This window comes from Choloepus didactylus, chromosome 13 (assembly GCF_015220235.1).
Source record: "Choloepus didactylus isolate mChoDid1 chromosome 13, mChoDid1.pri, whole genome shotgun sequence".
Classification (NCBI taxonomy): domain Eukaryota; kingdom Metazoa; phylum Chordata; class Mammalia; order Pilosa; family Megalonychidae; genus Choloepus; species Choloepus didactylus.
In genome coordinates, this window is record NC_051319.1 from 77,653,303 (window position 1) to 77,672,890 (window position 19,588).

General features: G+C 55.3%; 1 protein-coding gene across 12 annotated transcripts in view; it reads left to right on the top strand.

Moving 5' to 3' along the window:
* Window positions 1-19,306, top strand: part of JADE2 (jade family PHD finger 2) — a 48,970-nt gene extending 29,664 nt beyond the window's left edge. For 11 of the 12 annotated variants that reach the window (XM_037800692.1, XM_037800691.1, XM_037800684.1 and 8 more), the window contains 6 exons: window positions 74-241; window positions 1,326-1,442; window positions 2,798-3,262; window positions 10,869-10,986; window positions 13,591-13,719; window positions 14,875-19,306. In XM_037800692.1, the coding sequence (XP_037656620.1) occupies window positions 74-241; window positions 1,326-1,442; window positions 2,798-3,262; window positions 10,869-10,986; window positions 13,591-13,719; window positions 14,875-15,689 (1,812 nt within the window). In that variant the 3' untranslated portion in view covers window positions 15,690-19,306. The remainder of the gene's footprint in view (window positions 1-73; window positions 242-1,325; window positions 1,443-2,797; window positions 3,263-10,868; window positions 10,987-13,590; window positions 13,720-14,874) is intronic. The other variant, XM_037800693.1, reaches the window with a different exon arrangement.
* Window positions 19,307-19,588: the final 282 nt, after the last annotated feature.

Sequence of the window (19,588 nt, forward strand, 5' to 3'; positions counted from 1 at the left end):
TAGCAATGTAGCTTAGGGCTGGGGTTGTGGACTGGCCAGCGCCTCTGACCCCAGACCACCCCACTTTCTCCAGGCATGCTATGGGATCCTCAAGGTGCCCACAGGCAGCTGGCTGTGCCGGACCTGCGCCCTGGGTGTCCAGCCAAAGTGCTTGCTCTGCCCCAAGCGAGGAGGAGCCCTGAAGCCCACCAGAAGTGGGACCAAGTGGGTGCATGTCAGCTGTGCCCTGTGGATTCCTGAGGTGAGCAGATGTAGGGGTGGGGTGCCCCCAGGGAACATCCCCCATGGGGATGTGGGTCTGCAGGCCCAGGTAGAACACTATGAAAAATGGGTGGAAGGCCAAAGGGGGCCCACGTTAAAATGGGGAACCCTAGTCTTGGTCCTGGCAGATGAGCAGCGGAGCACAGGGATACAGGGTTGAGAGGTCCACATTACAACAGGGGAATCTCAGGGGACAGACCTGAGCAGAGCTCAGGCTGCACCCCACAGGGACTTTGCCTGTGCACTTGGGCAGAATCAGATGGTAGTTTCCATGGGAAAGGGGGTTTATGGGTGGCTGGAGGATTGAGTTAGTAGGTCTAAGGTCTCGACAGAGGTCAGAGAAGATAGGACCATCCTTCTACTTTGGGCATGAACACTGGGAAAGCGATTGAGCCCTGCCTCTGGCGGAGGGATGGTCTGGGCCCGCAAGACATGGGCAGGGTTATTATAGGATGGCCTGTCCCCAAAGGAGGGACAGGAGAGGTGAACAAAGGCACACCCCCATTGGCCAGGAGAGCCCTGGAAGCCCCTTAAGAGGAGATCCTGCCATGAGGCCTTTTTCTGGTGGCCAGAAAAATAAATAAAACAAATAAAGTTGTAATAAGAACTTGGAAGATGCTGTTAACAAAGGCCTGAGGTATGGGGTAGGGGTGGGGGGGTGCTTGCATGCACTTAGGCACGCACACACGCACACACATGCACATGCACACACACATGCACTTCTACCACAAGGCCCACACAAGCTACAAACACACACACACATCCAGACAATTACACACACCATGTGCCCCCTTTCTCACACATTCACAGATTGTTTACATGTCATACAAAACGGTCACTGATGAACACACTGACACTCTCACCCAAATGGTCAGCTTTGAGCATGGAGGAGGGAGGGCCTTGGGCCTTGGGCCTTGGGTCCATGCTTGTTTGGAGTTAGGAAGGCTCTCCCACTGCCCTCTCTGTCCACTGCCTGCTTTTAGCAGACAGCCCTGCCCTTCGGTGATCCCTGGAGGCAGGTCAAGGATGAGGATACCTGATGGAGCTCTTTATGTCCTGCCCAGGTCAGCATCGGCTGCCCTGAGAAGATGGAGCCCATCACCAAGATCTCACATATCCCAGCCAGCCGCTGGGCTTTGTCCTGCAGCCTGTGCAAGGAGTGCACAGGCACCTGCATCCAGGTACATGGCCAGCTCCACCCCCTGCTGCCCAGAAGCCCATGCAGGAGCCAGCAGCAGAGAGGGCCCACCTGGGGCTGCCTGGAAAACAGGCAGCTGCCACTGCCCTCCACTCAACCCGATGTTGCTACAGACAGAGCCCCTGATGGGACAGGGACCCGAGTCGGAACCCTACCGTGGTCAGGGAGGAGATGCCTCCGTCCCCAGTTCCTCCAGCAACAGGGGACAGATCTGGGGAGCCAAGGCTCACCACCCGATTGCAATACGGAGAACTCCAGCTTTCCCCAAGAGTAAATGTCTTTGGACTTGATGAGTACGCTGACCTCACTTCTGACATCAAGGCTGACCTGGGAGGGGTAGGAATCAAATTTTTCCTTCAGCTAAGCTACAGGTCCCACCCAGCACAGGGCCTGGCTACACTAGTCTGTCTACAGCAGCGGTTGTTAAACCAGACTGCTGGGCCCCAAGCCCTGCCCATCCATCCCTCTACCCTCAGGTTCTGATTCAGTAGTTCTGGGGTGGAGCCTGAGAATTTGCATTTCTAACAACTTCCCCGGTGATGCTGATGCTTCTGGTCTATGGATTAGGGGGGTTGTCATCCTTTCTTTCCCTTATCTCTGGGGGTGGGGGGTGGGGGGTGTCATCCTCTTCCCCCTCATCTCTCAAGAAACAGAGTTGTCATTGCAAATGCTAGATGTGTCTCCACCCATTTGTAAGACCTTTAAAGTGGCTTACAAGCACAGTACAGATGGTCACTAATAGTGGGAGTGGATTCTTACTGAAGCGTTAGCAGCTAAGGGGGCCATGTGCAGCCCCTCCTCCCAGAGGACAGAGGCAGGACAGTGGTCCCCACCCAGATCATCATAGGAGTAGAGGGCAGTGACCCATCTTCGGCCCCTCTCTCTTTTTTTAACTTTTTATTTTGAAATAACCTCAAACTTACAGGTAAGTTGTGAAGATAATACAAAAGCACTGCATAGATCTCCAACATACCCCCCCCCGATACACGAATTTACCAGCTATTATTAGCTCTTTCTTTTGATGCCTTCTGATCCTGAAGTCATTTTGCCCCAAAATTCTCGTTTTCTGAGGGGTTGCCCAATCATCTTCAGGTTGTTGATTTCCCCAGGGTCCCTGGTGCTGAACCCCAGGTCCTCTAGGACTCCCCCCTTCCTGTCTGACACAGCTCCCTCCATACCCCACAGGATGTGGGGAGCCTGTCCCATTATATTTGAGGACCCCCAGCATCTTGGGGACTAGTGGAACACTGCAGGAAGCCCCACATGCTGCTTCCCTCCCACCAGGGACCCCTTTGTGCCCCTGGGTCGAGCCTGACGCTGCCTTTCCTCTCCCTTCAGTGCTCCATGCCCTCCTGTGTCACCGCGTTCCATGTCACGTGCGCCTTTGACCATGGCCTGGAAATGCGGACTATATTAGCCGACAATGACGAGGTCAAGTTCAAGTCCTTCTGCCAGGAGCACAGTGATGGGGGCCTGCGGGGGGAGCCCATATCCGAGCCTGTGGAGCCCAGCTCGGCTGGCGAGGACCTGGAGAAGGTGACCCTTCGCAAACAGCGGCTCCAACAGCTGGAAGAAGACTTCTACGAGCTGGTGGAGCCGGCCGAGGTGGCCGAGCGGCTGGACTTGGCAGAGACGCTGGTTGACTTCATCTACCAGTACTGGAAGCTGAAGAGGAAAGCCAATGCCAACCAGCCTCTGCTGACCCCCAAGACTGATGAGGTGGACAACCTGGCCCAGCAGGAGCAGGATGTGCTCTACCGCCGCCTCAAGCTCTTCACCCACCTGCGGCAGGACTTGGAGAGGGTGAGTACCCTGCTGCCTGCCACCCACCCTGTGGGCCATGGAGAAGCTGCTTCTGTTCCTCACTCACTGTCCTGGGACAGCCATGGCTCAGTCGGACTTGGGCTGTGGGCCTCAGTGGCTAGCCAAGGAGTGAGGGAGACACTGATACTTGGTGCATCCGGGAAGGATCCAGCTCATTGAGTCTCTGAGTCCCTCTTGTCGCAGTACTTTTGCCATCCTGGTGAAGGGTGGGGCTCTGCCAGGGTCAAGAGGTTGAGAAGCACCAGAGTTGGGCCAAGGACCCAGACCTCTGATTCCCAGCCGCCACGTTGTCTCCCTTACCTGTGCCGAGAGCCTAAGGCTTCACGAGCAAGGATTGCTAAAGTCAGCCAAACAGGCATGCGCCGGGCAGGGCCAGGGCTGGGCACGTGGGTGTGCCTGAGGCTCCTGCAGGGGCTGGACAGAGGGAGTGGCATGGGCAGAGCACAGAGGTTTGGGAGTGGTCTTGGGGACCAGCAGTGGCCTGTGCAGAGTAGGAAGGGCGAGGCTGCAGGGACCCGTGGTGGGTAGATCACAAAGCTGCAGAAGTGTTTTAACGGGATGGTCTGATGTGGCTGGAACTTTCAAGCACTCCTCTGGTGGAGGAAACACAGGGTCCAGAGTGGATTGGTTGGCTAAAACTCCCCAGCTGTGTGCTGGGAGAGAGATGATAGTGACTTGGCACAAGGTGGTGACTTTGGGACTGAGTGAGATGAGGACGGTACAGGTGCCAGGGTTTCAGGCTGAGCCGTGCAGGGTGGGGGTGATGAGAAGTGACTCTCCTTGAGCATGGGGGGGCCCCCAAACTTCCAACTTCTCCAGCTCTCCTGGAAGGAAGGGGAAGGAAGGCCTGTCTTCATTAGGATATATCCTTGAACTTGGCTTTTTTGGTACCCACCAGCTAGCTCCAACTGGTGGAGTACCCACCCATTCCCCCTCACCCCAGGTTGGGGCAACCCACAGATGGGGTGGATGTCCTGGGTCCTTGGTCCAGTCCTCTGAACCCCAGGGGCGGCTCTGGCCTCTCCTCCTCTCTGGTGGGATTGGACATGTTGCAGTGTCCCTCAGGTGCACAGACACACACCCACCCTCTCCCTGGACCATTCTAGGAAATAGTCCTGGGTGGAAGCATCAAGGGGGCTTTGTGTGACCTTAGGCAGCTGCTTTTATTATCTGTATCTCCATTGGTAAGTCTGTAAAATGGGTAGAGCAACTTGGCAAGTGTTGTAATGTACTGGGTTTCAGGGGAAACATGAGATGGAAACTGAATGTGGAAGGTGCTTCCCCCCTTCACCCCACACATCTGGCCTGGGGCCTGGTCAAGGGAGAGGACCCTGATTGGCCTGGGTGGGGAGCTTACTGAGTGGCAGCCGGCACTGACATTCTGGGTCAGAAGGGAGAGGCAGGGGAAATGACACCAAATGCAGATGGAGAAACGGGCTCAGAGAGATGAAGTAACTGGAAGCCTTAGGGGAACTCATGTTTCCTAGGGCTTGAGCTTGAATTCAGACTTGATGAGGGGGAGTTGTCAGGAAGAGAGATGCTGGCTTGTTCTCTATTCTGCAAATTTCCTGGGTGAGAGCATTCTTGTTATCACCCCGCCAGTCTCCCCCCACCCTGACCCCAGTGTCAGCTGGTTCAGGTGGAGTCAGGGGCTGGCATTGGCAGGGCCTGGGGTGCCAGCAAGCCTGCTAGGACAGGCTCTAGGGTTCCAGGGCAAACAGCTGCCACACAAACCCCTCTCGTGGGAGGATAGAGCCCTCCAAAGTCAGCTGAGAGCCAGTCCACTCTTCCTCCAGCAAGAGGAAGCAGGGCAGACTTTGAAGTTTGTGCAGCTTCTTAGGACTTGGGAGGGCCCTGTCAAAAATGCTGCTTCCCCAACAGCCACTGAGCCAGGCTGGGAGACACCAGCTTGGCGGGATCTAGGAGGACACGGGGCTGGTGGGCACCAGCTGAGAGCAGGGCCAAGGCAATCAGCAGCCTGGGCAGGGCTGGGGAGAGGAAGGGAGTCCAAGAGCAATGTGCCAGGTTCATCCCCTCCCATGTTCCCGGCCTCAGGGCTTTTCACGGCCACGCGCTGGTGACTGAGTGAGTGAACAGGGCCGAGAACTATGCTTGCAGGGAGGCTTTCTGCAAAGACCCATGGCTGTTGGTGGCCTGGCCAGGCCTGGTCCCTGACCACGGCCCAGTGCCAACGGGCAAGAGTGTCCAGCCTGTGCCTGGGCACCAGGCCAGCTTGGGCACGGATCCATCAGGGAGGCGTGGCATAGGGGTTAAGACTGAGGCCTTGAGTAGCCTGGGTTTGCATCCAGCTCTGTGCCTTCTGTGTTTGTTTCCACGTGTCTGGGTTTCCGTTTGCTTGTCTCTTAGGGCCTAAGGATGGTATTGACGTTGGTGGCAGTGAAGATGGGGGTGGGGCGGGGGGCAGCACTTAGCATAGTGTCCTCCGTTGTCAGCCACAGTTGTTGCTATGGTCCTGGCCCCACAGGCTGTCTGGCAGGGAGGCAAAGCCTGGGGCTCTGAGGGTGGGCTGCACGGAGGACCTAAGGGTCAGACTCCCTGCCAGAGCCTAGGAAGCAAGGGTGGCCTCCCTGACTGGTCATTTGCCCTCCAAGACCCGGCAGGGGGTGCATGGAGAGAAGCAGAAGCTGGGGGCCAGGCTGCTGCCACCAGTGTGAAATTCCATTTTATGGTTGGCCCAGAAAATTTGCTTTCTTAAGAATTCAGCCATAGGCCTTGGCCCTGGCAAGCAGCTCGGGAAGGCACAGCCACTGCAGCCTCCCAGAGTTATTCACGGCTGACAAAAAAATTACAGCACTGACCATCAGCCTGACGATCAGCCCGGCGAACACCACCTGGTGTCCCCTAGCAACCGCGGGCTGCACAGGGCCTTGCTGCCCCACGGCTCTGGATCTGGTTATCAGGAGGTTACTCGCCAGCCTGACCCCTGGCCTGAGGAGGAGCCAGCAGGGTGGGGACAGCTCTGAGACACACACGCCCTAGGTGGACGTGTCACACCTCCCCATGGCCTCACTTCCGCCAGCTCTCTCCAGGAGAGGAGGCTCAGCAGGGAGGTGGGTCCCCGCCCCCCCCCCTTGTCACCTGCCTCCTTGGAACTTGGCCATAGCTCATTGACTGTCCTCGGTGCCCTGGTTGGGTCCTCTTGGACCCTCACATGACATGGGCAGCCTCAGTCTCCAGACCCCAGGCTTCTTGGCTCCCATGCCTCCCACCTTTAGGAATTTTTCATCCCATTAGTGCCCCCACTCTGATGGAAGCCAGTCACCTCCTGGAACTGCCACTCCCGGATCATTAACCCAAATCCCACTTCTCCACCCCGGCCTTCTGTTCTCCCTGCGCACCTGTCTCCCCAGGCCTGCTGCCCTTCCCTGTCTTCCTGTTTCCTCACTCCCACCCCCTGACAGAGAAGCTGACAGAGAACCACTGTCTCATGGGGGCCATCAAGCCCACCAGGACAGACACCATCTCAGTGAGCAGGAAGGTGTCCCTGCGTTATCTGCCAGCTAGCTTTGGCAGGATACAACCCTGCAACCCAGACACCATTCTGGGCTTTCCCAACCCACTGTCTGTCTCCACCCCTGCTCCACTTCTCTCAAGGCGCACCACTCTTAGCAGACAACCTTCCCTCTTGTTCCTCAGGAAAAATGGAGGCTTCAGACCTGAGCCTTCCGATTTCTTGGCAATAGACCCTAACGTATCCATTCTCTGCCCTCCCCTCCTTCTTCCTCCACTTACCTTCCAAGGGTCTCTTTCCAGCCCACCCTCCTGAGCCCATACCCCTCAGCATAGGAATCTCTCATCCTTTGTTCGTCTCCTCCCCCTCTCCAGAACCTTTTCCACCAACATTACATCTCTTTAACTCTCTTCACACTTTCAAAAGCAAATCCCCACCTCCCCATCTACCTAAAATAGTGGGTTTCTCCATCTCCAGCCTCATCTCTCCTTCCTGGTCACCCTTCAGAGCTTTTACTCCTTGCTTTCCACTCTGGCTGGGCTCCTGCCACTACCAGATTCTGGAGCCTTCACCAGGGCCACCAACAGCTTCCACCTCCCTAATCCTAGCAGCCACTTCTCCATCCTCTTCCCTGCCCCTCTCAGCATTGGTTGCCACAGTTAGACATTCCCTTGGTCTTGAGATACTTTTCCTGTGGATTCTCTGATTAGATCCCCCTGTCTCCACCCCTTTTAACATCCTAGTTTGGCTTCTTCCGGTCTGGCTGCTCCTTGGCCCAAGTAATCATTGGCCTGCTCAGCCCGAGAGCTAAAAGCTGGAGGCCCTGGGGTCTGCCATCTGAGGCATTCTCTGCAGATCTGCTCCCTGTCAGGCGGCTGCCTCCAGCCCACACCTCCCTCCTGAGCTCCTGATCTGCAAGTCTCCTCAGAAGCTTGCCAGGCATTTCTTGCTCAATGCTCCAACAGGTCCAAACCTGCTCCGCCCACAACTTTCTCAGTTTCCATGAATGCCCCAACATTGGCCTGTGCTAGCTCAGGCCGCCACCTACGAGTCCTCCTGCTTCTTTCTTAGCTCCACATCCAGGTACTCTCTGCAAAACTCATTGATATCAAAATAGCTTCATCAAAATGTAAAACCAGTTGCCAATCCTTGCCCTAGTTATTGGGGACTTTTCTGCTTGATTTATTTGTGTGCTGACTGATTTTTTTTAATGAGAATGTTCTGTCTTTATAACCAGAAAAAGCAATAATGGCATTGTAAGGAGCCTGTTAAGCCTTGGGTGATCCTCTAAAGCGGTATCAGTACTTTGTCCCCAAACACCATCATTGTAAAGGAAGTCTACAACATTCAGTAAGATACAGATACGTTGCTCTAAATCTCAGAAGAGATTAGAAAAGTAATTGATGAGTCCGGGGTGGAGTGGGAACAGGGGGTCATGGTGTGACCAGTGTGTGCCACCAAAGAATACCGGCGTCACTGGGATTCTCAGGAGAGGAAACACTCCTGTCTCCTATGGTGGGAATCTCCAGATACTCCAGATAGTACTGATTGTGTAGTAATACCCTTATCATTAAAAAAAAAGAGATTGAGCATTTATTTCTAATATATGTTATATTTAATTTCTCATTCATACTTACCACTGTATTTTTTTTCTTTTTTTTTTTTTAAATTCAGTTTTATTGAAATACATTCACACACCATACACTCATCCATGGTATACAATCCACTGTCCACAGTATGATAACATAGTTATGCGTTCATCACCACAATCTATCTCTGAACATTTTCCTTACATCAGAAAGAACCAGAACAAGAATAAAAAATAAAAGTGAAAAAAGAACACTCAAATCATCCCCCTATCCCACCCTGTTTGTCCTTTAGTTTTCATCTCCATTCCTCCACTCATCCATACACTAGATAAAGGGGGTGTGATCCACAAGGTCTTCACAATCACACCGTCACCCCTTGTAATCTACATTATTATATAATTGTCTTCAGGAGTCCAGACTGCTGGGTTGGAGTTTGGTAGTTTCAGGTATTTACTTCTAGCTATTCCAATACATTAAAGCCTAAGAAGTGTTATCTATATAGTTCATAAGAATGTCCACCAGAGTGACCTCTCGACTCCATTTGGAATCTCTCAGCCACTGAAACTATTTCGTCTCATTTTGCATCCCCCTTCTGGTCAAGAAGATACTCTCAGTCCCACGATGCCGGGTCCACATTCATCCCCGGGAGTCATACTCTGCGTTGCCAGGGAGATTTACACCCCTGGGGTTGGGTCCCACGTAGGGGGGAGGGCAGCGAGTTCATCTGTCGAGATGGCTCAGTTAGAGAGAGAGAGGGCCACATCTGAGCAACAAAGAGGTACTCAGGGGGAGACTCTTAGGTTACCACTGTATTTTGTAAAATATGTGAAATCAGAATTTCTGATAGGATCAGAAACAAAAATAAATATCAGTAGTACAGGTTCTAGTATTTTCTTCCTCTCTAGTATTCTCTTTCTCTCCTGCTGGCCGGTACTCCGGATCCCTGGTCCCCAGCCTATTCCTCTCCCTCTGTGAGATGGTCACCTCCTGCTGGGCCTAACTGCCTCTTTATCCAAGAAACCTTCCTCACTACCCCCAAGTCTGGGTCAGAGGTGCCTGATCCTGTCCATACTTGGTCAGCATCTCTCGGCCCTTCTGGGTGTCGAGCCTTGAGAAGGAAAGGAGCATTGCTCCCTGCTGAGCTGAGGACCCAGCCCAGCCCCAGCCACAGAGCCACAGGCCACAGGGAGGTGGCTGGACCGCCTGGATGGAGGTCCTGAGAAGGTTAGGCCTTGCCAGGAGGCCTGAGCATGGAGGCCAGACTGGGGCCAGGTGGCTACAGGCCAGGGCTGTCCCTTGGGGAGGTGCTGGCCAGAGGGGCGAACAGCTCTGCTGCTTAAGGTGGGTGGAACCATGGCTTGATCTTCCTGGGCTGGGCTGGGCAGAAGCCCCGCCAGTGTGGAGGGCTGCCAAGGGTCCATGCAGAGTCTGAGACTGAACCAGGCATTATTCTGGGATCTCCCTTGCAACTAGACTCAGGAAGGAGAGGAAGATGCCCACACCCAGCAGAAAGGTCCGGGCCAGGGGAAACAGCACTCACACTAAGATGCGGGGATTCTAGAACCCAGAGGTCACCCCCAGGCAGCTTAAGGATGTGAAGACTGAACTTAGCCGTGAAGACGGATCCCGGCTGGAGACAGGTACTAGCCTCAGCTGCTGAGACCCTGGTAGGACCCAGGATTCAAGTTCAACAATTCTTAAGATGACTGTCCCTGCTGCCAGGGGCTCTTTGCTGAGCTGAAGATGACCCCAGACCCAGGAGGTATCTCGAGGAGAGGGGGAGGCCTGGTCTTGCTCCAGAAGTGTGACGCTCACCGAGAGAGAGGCCGTTGAGGGATGGCACACTGAGAAAAGGTGCCAGATGGGCAGGCAGCAGCACGGCCCATCCTTCAGTGCTTCTGGACCAGCTGCAGGGAGGACCCGTGTCCCCTGGGCTAAGCAAGCTGGTCTTATGCCCTAATGGAGCCGGGAGGCCCCTGCCTTTCCCTCTGAGCAGTTCTGTCTCTGGCTGAGTGGACATGAGAGCTTGCTCGTGATGCAGCAGGTGGACGTGGGTCACCAAGCTGGGCACAGGCAGGCTGGGGATTGACTGCTCAAGGCTCAAGGCTGCTTCTGCCAGAGCACTCCCTGGCTCCATGTTCCATGACCATTTGACCCTGAGAGTCCCTGATGAGCCTTGGGGCATGTGTTGAAAGGGGAGAGAGGCCGTGTTGAAAGGCCCTTGACAGCAGTGTGGCTGATTTGCCAGGAAAGACTGAGAGGAGGGAGGAGATACCACTCACCTCCAGATGTTCTCCCCTGCCCATTGTGCCTGGCCCTGTGCTTGGGATCTGAACTGCAGCACAGGTCTGAGGGGTGCACTCTGGGATCTGGGAATTGACAGTGGTGGCAGCCGGAGCTTCTGCCCTGGGCCCTGCCGTCACCCCTGGAGCATTGGTCAGGGCCCCCCCCCCCCCCCAAGAACTGGGTGGTCAGAGGTAGCTGCCTGTGAGTAAGGTGGAAAATCTCTCTTCTGTTTTCTCAGGTTAGAAATCTGTGCTATATGGTGACAAGGCGCGAGAGAACGAAACACGCCATCTGCAAACTCCAGGAGCAGATATTCCACCTGCAGATGAAACTTATTGAACAGGATCTGTGTCGAGGTAGGTGTCCTCCCCGTCCGCCACCGGCCACCTCCCAGTGTGCACATTGTCTTGGGGCTGGGTCCCAAGGAGGGTGCGTCTTCAGTCCCTGGTGGTGTGCGTGTGCGGATCAGGGACTGCCAACCCTCAACCCTACCCTCCACCATCCAGTTATTAGGCCAAGATGGGGACCTCCAGGGTCCTGGTTGTGTGTGGTGTGCAAGGAGCTGGAGAATGGGATGTGGGCATCGGGCCTGCCCTCAGGGAGACCCAGGTGGTGATCACCAGGCCACAGCAGTTCAGGACCCAATTGCATGGGAACAGGTGCAGACCGAAAATCCTAGTGACTCTGCTGGTGCTGAGGAAAGAAGGGCCACAGGCTGGAGAGCTTCCCTCAAGGCCACACCTGTCTGCCTGGGTGTTGATTCTGAAGAATTGGCTGACTGCACCAGATGTGGAACAGGACCTTGTCTGTCTTTGGATTCAAGCCCTGCATCAGCAGTTTGTTTTCTCTGTGTTCTTTCGATTCTCTTGGTGTCATGTGCATTTAACAGATCTAGAAATTGAAGGCCAAAGAAGCTCTGACATTGCTCTGATCTCTTCTTTGTGCATTTTGCTGGATGCAAGGCCCTTCCTGGAGTGTTCACACATTAAGAAGGACAATGCTTAACCAGAAAGAATGGTGTGCTCTTGAATTACATGCAGCAGAAATAGCTGGATGGAGACAGATTTTGAACCAAGGGCTGCCTTGCCAGCTCAGGCTGGCCCTGGCATGGAGAGGGAAGAAAGCTGCTGGGTTGCTCTCAGAACAAGTGACTGAGGACTTGGTGCTGCCATCACCCTGTCCAGGAGCTGAGATGCCTTGATGATACTTTGGGATCACCAACCACCACTCTGACCTAAGAAACTGGCACTGCTAAGTACGTGTGCTGGGTCTGGGCAGGTCACCGTGCACCCCAGGACCATCTCAGCTTCCAGGCTGCTTCTCTGCTTATTCACTGTCAGGGTACCAGGCCCTGTGCTGATCACTGCAAGGCACACTACAGAATCAAATGAAGGTTCCTGCCCTCATGAAGCTCACCATCTGGAAGGATAAAGGAAAATAAATACACTGCAGTGTGATGTCCAAGGGGCTGCAGTTGGTGCCAGTGCAGAGACAGAAGGTACTGGGAAGGCTTCATGGAGGCAGTGATGCTGGAGAAATGTCTTGAGGCCTGCTCGCAGCTCTGCTGTGGCCACACGGCCAATGGCAGGAGGAGAGAGTCCCCCCACGAGGCGCCCACTATCGAGGAAGCGGAGAGTAGAAAGGCTTGAGCAGTGCCCTAAGGCCCAGGGTTCCAGAAACATGGTCAAGAGCCCATAGGGACCCATTCGGGTCTGGGGATATTTGCAGCAGTTTGTCCTGAGTGGTAGCAACAGGCAGCTCTTTGTTCAGCATGGGACATTTGGAGAGAAGTCTGGTTCGCTGTTGCACGAAGCTGTTGCCCACACTGTTGTGACCCTTGACCTCTTGGGCAAGCCCTGGGCTCTGAGCTTATTGCAGAGGCTTGTGTGGCCTGGGCACTAGAGAAGCCCTCCCAGTATGTGAGCTGAGGCAGGAGACGAACAGGGCAAGGAAACAGCCTATTTGGAGATCCAGAAGCCAGAGCATGTTTTGTGAAAGAACCTGGAAGGAGGTGGGCATGGCTGCAATTGGGACAGATGGAAATGTATAAAGTGAGACTGATACGGTGCCAGGTCCAGACCTGCAGGGTCCTGTGGCCTGGGGAGGAGGCTCAGACTATACTTACAAACCACAGAAGCCTTCCCTGAGTACCTAGACAGTGGCCCCATGTTATAGATGAGGAGGCTGAGGCCAGTGAAAGGAAGGAACCAGTCTGCAGTCGAACAGTAGATTAACATCAGAGCTGGGAAGATTCCCTGAGCTGGAGCCGTGTTACTCCACCTTCTTTTAAACCCTTATTTGGGAAGCCCTCTTACCTCCTGCTGAGAAGCTGGGAGAAGAGTCACGGCAGCTGGGCCCAGAGGCCTGGGTTGGAGTTGCGGGCCCCCCCCCACCACATGACCCTCCTCACCCCCACCCTGGTGTTCTCGGTGCCTCCATAGGTCTGTGTGGTCCTGGGCTGAGAGATTATGAGGGCCAGGTATGCACCCCGAACCTCCCATCTACTTACTGCCTGACAGTAAAAGCAGACCAGGAGATTGAGGCAGGGCACTTGTGCAAAAAAGGACGACAGTTGCGTCAGGACTGGAGCCCAAGTCTCTTGGCCTCTCATTTAGTGTTCTTTCCACTTTCATGGCCAGCTCCTGGGCCTGGCCACAACACCTCCAGTCGGCCTTCCCACCACCCATACTCTGCTCTCCAGAGCCTGCACAGGCCTCTCCTCAGGGCCCTGTACCTTTCTCAAGTCCCCGAAACTCTCAGTGATAGCAGAGAGCAGTTACGTCTCCCACACCAGCTGACCCCTGACTCTCTGTAGCCCCAGTCCTCCCAGCATCCCCACACCCTGGCCCTGGACACCGGGGCCGGGCGAGGGGAGGTGGAGGCTGAGGCCTGGGGTCATGACGGGCTCCTGGTTGAGGCTGCTTGGGTTAACTGCCTCCTCTCCGCTTTCCCTGGCACAGAGCGGTCTGGGAGGAGAGCAAAGGGCAAGAAGAGTGACTCGAAAAGGAAAGGCCGTGAGGGACCGAAGGGCAGCCCCGAGAAGAAAGAGAAAGTGAAGGCGGGGCACGAGTCAGTCCTGGGGCAGCTGGGTGAGTGGCCACGCTGGCCTGCTGGACACGGCCAGGATCGTATCTTCTACCCATAGAGGAGCCCAGGGTCTCAGAGGCCCACCTGACACCCTGAGACCCAGAGGCTATACCCAGCCAGCTCAGTGAGTGCTGTGTCCTGGATGCCAGATTGTCCCAGAGGTCCTTAGGGGCCCCTGGTCTTCTGGGCCCTTCTAGAAAACCTGCCCCATGCCAGGAGGCCAAAGGTCTGCCGAAAACCTCCATCCTTCAGGCCCCAACTTGGGTGGGGAGTGGAGGCTTCAAGTGCACCCTCCTCTCTGTGCCCATGGACCTTCCTGGAGCCACCCAGGTTGGCAGCAGGCCCTGCCCCAGCCCATCTTCACCATCACACATTCCTTCCTGCCTCTTGAAGGACCCCCAGCTTTGGGCTCTGGCCAGAATCTTATCTCCCTAGGATATCCCGTGCTTCCTCAGGAGCATCTCTCAAGCTTCCGGGTAGAGTTTCTTCCCAGAGCTCACCTCCGGGCAGAAGCCCAGGCCATCTTGTATGTCCCTGTTTCAGGAAGCGAACAACTTGGGTGTCTGCTAGGAGGCTCAGTCTCAGCAGCTGGCCCCGACATACATGGGGGACTTCTACCCAGATGAGCCTCACCTGGCACTCTCGGCGTGTTCCTTGTTCTGGAAGCTCTGCAGGAGGCCCCGCTCATAAAAGTCTGTAGCCCCCTGGTGGCCTGAGCGCGTTACTGCCCATGCCTGCATCCCGGGCCAGCCTCGTGGGGACAGGGCATTCCCGCAGGGACCGGGCCAGCCCCGCGGGCATGGGACCTGTGCCGGCACGTGGAGCCCCAGCTCAGAGGTGCCTGTGCTTGGTTGAATGCTTTGCTGTTGCCAACTTGAAATGCTTCATATTTGAAGAAGGGATCCCAGGCTTCTGTTTTGCCCTCTATCCCTCCACAATGCATGTAGCCAGTCCTGGGAGTAGGAGGTCCTTCCAGGTAGAGGGGCATATGGTGTGGGCCTCCTCTTTGGTGGTGTCAACAGAAGGGACTCCTGGGAGGGAGGCAGGGAAGAGGGAGCGCGGCTGGGCGCTGTCGGGGGTTGGAGTGGGCCTTCTGGAAGGTGGGGTGGGATACACACCTGCTGGCGTTTCATTGCCTTCTCTCTCCCTTCGGCCAGGCCTGTCCACCCCATTCCCCATCGATGGCACCTTCTTCAACAGCTGGCTGGCACAGTCGGTGCAGATCACGGCAGAGAACATGGCCATGAGCGAGTGGTCACTGAACAATGGACACCGTGAAGACCCTGCCCCAGGGCTGCTGTCTGAGGAGCTGTTGCAGGATGAGGAGACGCTGCTCAGCTTCATGCGGGACCCCTCACTGCGACCTGGCGACCCTACCCGGAGGGCCCGTGGCCGCACCCGCCTGCCTGCCAAAAAGAAGCCGCTGTCACCACAGGATGGGCCCGGTTCACGGACGACCCCAGACAAGGCCCCCAAGAAGCCCTGGGGCCAGGATTTGGGCAGTGGCAAGGGGGGTCAGGGGGCACCTGCCAGGAAGCCACCACGGCGGACACCCTCCCACCTGCCGTCCAGCCCTACAGTCGGGGACTGTCCGGTCTCAGCAGCCCCTGAGAGCCCCCCACCGCTGGCCCCCGAGACCCTGGACGGGACAGCCCCAGTGGCTGCCGACTCGGATGACCAAGTGCCTGGCCCTACGGCTAGCCCCAAGCTCTTGGGTCGGCTCCGGCCACCTCGCGAGAGCAAGGGAACCCAGAGGTCACCGAGTGCCAGGCCATACGCCGTGACAGGACTGCCTTCTGCTGTGGCCGAGAGGCCAAATGTCAGCTTGCACTTTGACACTGAGACTGACGGCTACTTCTCTGATGGGGAGATAAGCGACTCAGACGTAGAGGCCGAGGACAGCGGGGTCCAGCAGGGTCCCCGGGAAGCAGGGGCTGAGGAGGTGGTCCGCATGGGGGTCTTGGCCTCCTAACTCACCCCTACGCCCATCCCGGGCCCTGCCCTGTTCCCCCCACAAGACCTCAGCCCAGTCACAACTGCCATTTCCGATCTCTGCTGAGTGTCCCAGACCCATGAGGCTGCCACTCTTTTTGGTTTTATTTTTAATGTATAGAGAGTTTCAAATTCCACACTGTTGTCTTTCCTCTGTGCTGGCCTAGGACACTAGGATTTCTTCCCCGGCTCTGGCCACAAGGACCATGCCAGATTCTGCACCCCATGCTCGATGTGGTGGTTGCTCTGCCTGGTACCCCATGCCACCAAGGGGCTCCTGGCCGGGGGTAGGCACTGTGAGGAGCAGCCCAGGACTCCCGTCCGCTGCCGCTGGGACGCAGACTATCGTTTGGGCATTATTTCATGGCAGATGGGCCGGCCCTGGGCCTGTCCTGCCCAGTCCCCCCATCCCACCGGGTCCATTTGGGGGTCCTGCTGCACTCTGCTGATCCCCAAGGAAGTATAATAAGTGATACCCAGCCAGAGTCAACTCACTGTCACAAGCACAACGAGCTTAAATGAGAAAGCACTGAGGGGGCACAGAGGGCCTGCTGGTTCCAGGGAAACCAAGAGCTGTTCCCCATTAGCCCACAACCTGAGGCCTGTCCACCCACCCCGCGACCTCCCCTGCCAGTGCCCAGCCCAGTGGCTCTGGGAAGGGGTTCCCAGAATCCTCCCTGGGCTGCGCGGTTTACTCAGGGGACTCCCCACAGCCAGCCACCAGGGCAGGGCAGGGGCTTGGACCAGCCCACCGCAGAGAATCACTCTGGGGCTCCAACTTCCTTCCTTCCTTGGGGGCCAGTCTTGGCCGAAGTTGGGTCACTCCTAGGCAGAGCTGACCAGACCAGACCGTTTGCCTTTTCAAGTTTCCTAGTCCTGCTAAGAGATGAGCTTCTTCCGCGGTTTCCTTTTGGAAACTCCTTCCAACAAGCAGTGGGATCCCGGGGCCCAGGGCGGGCCAGCATTGGCCTGCTGGGGCTGTTTTAAGTCTTGCTTGGGCGTTCCTGTGTTTTCTGTTCCTCAGAGCCCCGACACCCTTCCCCACCATGCCCTCGCCTTCCTCTGCTCCTCCCCACCACCCCTGCCTCCCCCTCCTCAGTCCCAGGTCGTTGCTCTGAAGAGTTTCAGTGGAGTGGCCCCAGGGTGATAGCTCAGGGAACAAACAAAAAAGGAATTTCAGTGAAAACATTTTTTTTTCTTTTATGAATTACTCCTGGGTCACTTCTGCCACTGGTAAAGCCAGAATTTCTCCAACAAGAACCTTGCAAAAGTCCAGTGAATCAGTCGAATCATTTTGTGGATGCCAAAGAATATTTTGACCACAATACAGCACAGCCTGGACCTGACAACTTGTCTTTTGGACTTTGTATTTTTTCTTAATGGAGTTCTTTAGCAACAAAGTAGAGAAACTTGTTCACCGCATACACCCAAGGAAACAGCCCACGCTCTTCCAAGAGGATGGCTTTCTGTTGCTGAACTGTACACTAGAGTTGGCTTTCAGATCTTGGGCCCACTGTGAACTTTCCTAAACTCAGACTGACGGGGGGGAAATGCTGACAGTGAAACCAGCGTGGAAAAAGTGTAACATGTGGCTCCCCCCACCAAATACAAAAAAGCGCAAATAAATGGGATGGGGGACGGCTTGACCACCCACCCCTTACTCCTAAATGATCAAGGTACGACAGTGGCATTGTTACTGACACTCCATTTCACGTGAATTTTAGTAAAATAGGAAACAAAGATGATAAGTTCAGAGGCTCTAGTAAATTTGTTGAGTGGACTCGGAGTGGGCTTCAGGGGTTCTGGGGCTGGGGACGGCGGGAGTTTCCATGTAGGGTTTCGCCTGCCTGCCTGCCTGCCTTGGTGGTAGTGGCCAGTGCAGCTCGGCATCAGCATCCCAGCCCCAGTCTTGGTTTACTGCCTTTGAACAAGCTGCCTTCCTCCCAGCTGCTTCTGGCCACCTTGGGTCATGCTGTGTCGCTCCTGGATTGCCCAGTCTGACCCCGCAGGAAGCAAAGGGACGATGAGCTTAAAGAACAACCAAACTCTTCCAGGGGCTGGGGACGCTGCTCCCGTACTCCTTTCCTCCATCCTGGGCCAGGGTCTGAACTTACTGGGGTGAGGGGCAGGTGGAGACACAGGGAGAGAAGGCCGAGGGCCTGGGCTGGGTAGGCTAGACGGCATCCTGCTCACAGCCTCTGCACAGGCGGCCTCTGGATTCCGGCCTTTCTTTTTGATTGGCTGAGACAGGAACATCCCTGGGGCCTTCCTGCTCCCACCCTGTGTCTTGCACAGAGCCCAGAGGTCTATCAGCTGCCAGGTAGACACCTTTAGAGCTGTCCTCCCAGCTGCTGCCCACCTCTGGGATGCCCACTAGGCTGCAGGGAGGACGGACAAGGATGTCAGTACCTGTCCCCTTTTGCCAAGGTGGGAAGCAGGGGAGAAGGCAGAAGGCCTTGACCACATCTGCCCACACTCACTGTCGTCCTCAGGGAGAAGCTGCTCTGTAACTCATTCTGGCTACCATCCATCCCGTTGAAACCCCCTCCTGGCCTCCCATTACCTCCTTCCTCTTCCTTATGATCATGATCATGGTGAGAAAAGACAATGTGCAAGGAAAGTATTTTTATGTATCGTAAAGGTATTTTGAGACAAGAAAGGTAGAAGGGTTTATTTTATTAAATGAGCTCTGACTTTGTGACAGTGTGCGAGCATTTACAATGTAAGGGCCTCAGTTTCCTTGGAGAAGCCACCCCAGTTTCCAGACGTGGGCATTCAGTTGGGGTGTGTGTCGTGTGCGAGCACACTGTGGGAGTTGCTGGGGTGATTCCTAGAGAATCGGCTGCCCGATTCTGACAGACAGTGGCAACAGCTGGACTGGGCATTTCCCTGCTCACTGCCAAAAGTGGCCAACCTCTGCCTATGCCTGAGCACAGCTCTACAGATTGATCTGGATCCCTCCAGCGAGGTCATTGGGGAAGCCACTCTGCCACGCCCCTGGCCCAGTCGACTGCATTGGATAAAGAGCCTGGGCTGGAGTCTGGGACCTTTGGTTGTTCTTTAAGGCACTTCCTGCCACCTTCTCCCTCAGATGCCCACAATGCTTTGTGCTCCACGTCGGTTACGGGGGGATGATATGAATGTCACAGAAGGAGATGCCTTCTGTCTTTGTTTCAAAGAACGTGATGTGCCATTTGTTAATATACAAGAGAAATATTGAAAATATATTGAAAAGAGCAATTTTAAATTATTTTTGGCTTATGTTGCAATATTTATTTTCTTGTATTAGAAAAGATTCCTTTGTAGAGAAAAAATGTATTTTTCATTAACGCAAAGACCTATTTCTCCTTTTTGTACATTGTCCATGTTGGCAACCCTTAACGAGCAATAGAATGTATGGCCGCCTCGGCGTGGCCAGTGCCCGCTGTGCCCTGCATGATTCTGTGTTGCCGCTGCTGCATAGCTCCCAGCCCCATCCTGTCCTGCTTACTCATGGGGGTTCTAGACCCCGGCCCCCACCAGGGCCTGTGTCCTAAGGAGCCCTTTGCACTCCTCGTGTGTTGGCAAACGCAGTTAATAAAGCAATGTTCTCTGTGCTGGCTGGTGTGAGGCTCCATTGCATTGAGTGGGGTAGGGGACCCTGGGGATGTCGAACGGGGCTGCCTCCTGTGTGCTTGATCGATAGCGGGCTCAGTGAAATGTTGCGTTTTCCCAGGTTTCCCAAGGGGAACCCGCTGGTGCCCCCTAAGGAATAGTCATAGCCATGGTCCTACGGAGCCCTTAGTACACACACTAGGTGCTGTGCCTTAAGGGCGTAATTTCATTTGCTCCTCACTGTCGTTACCCCCTGCAGTTCAGAGGTGTGAGAGGTATACCAGA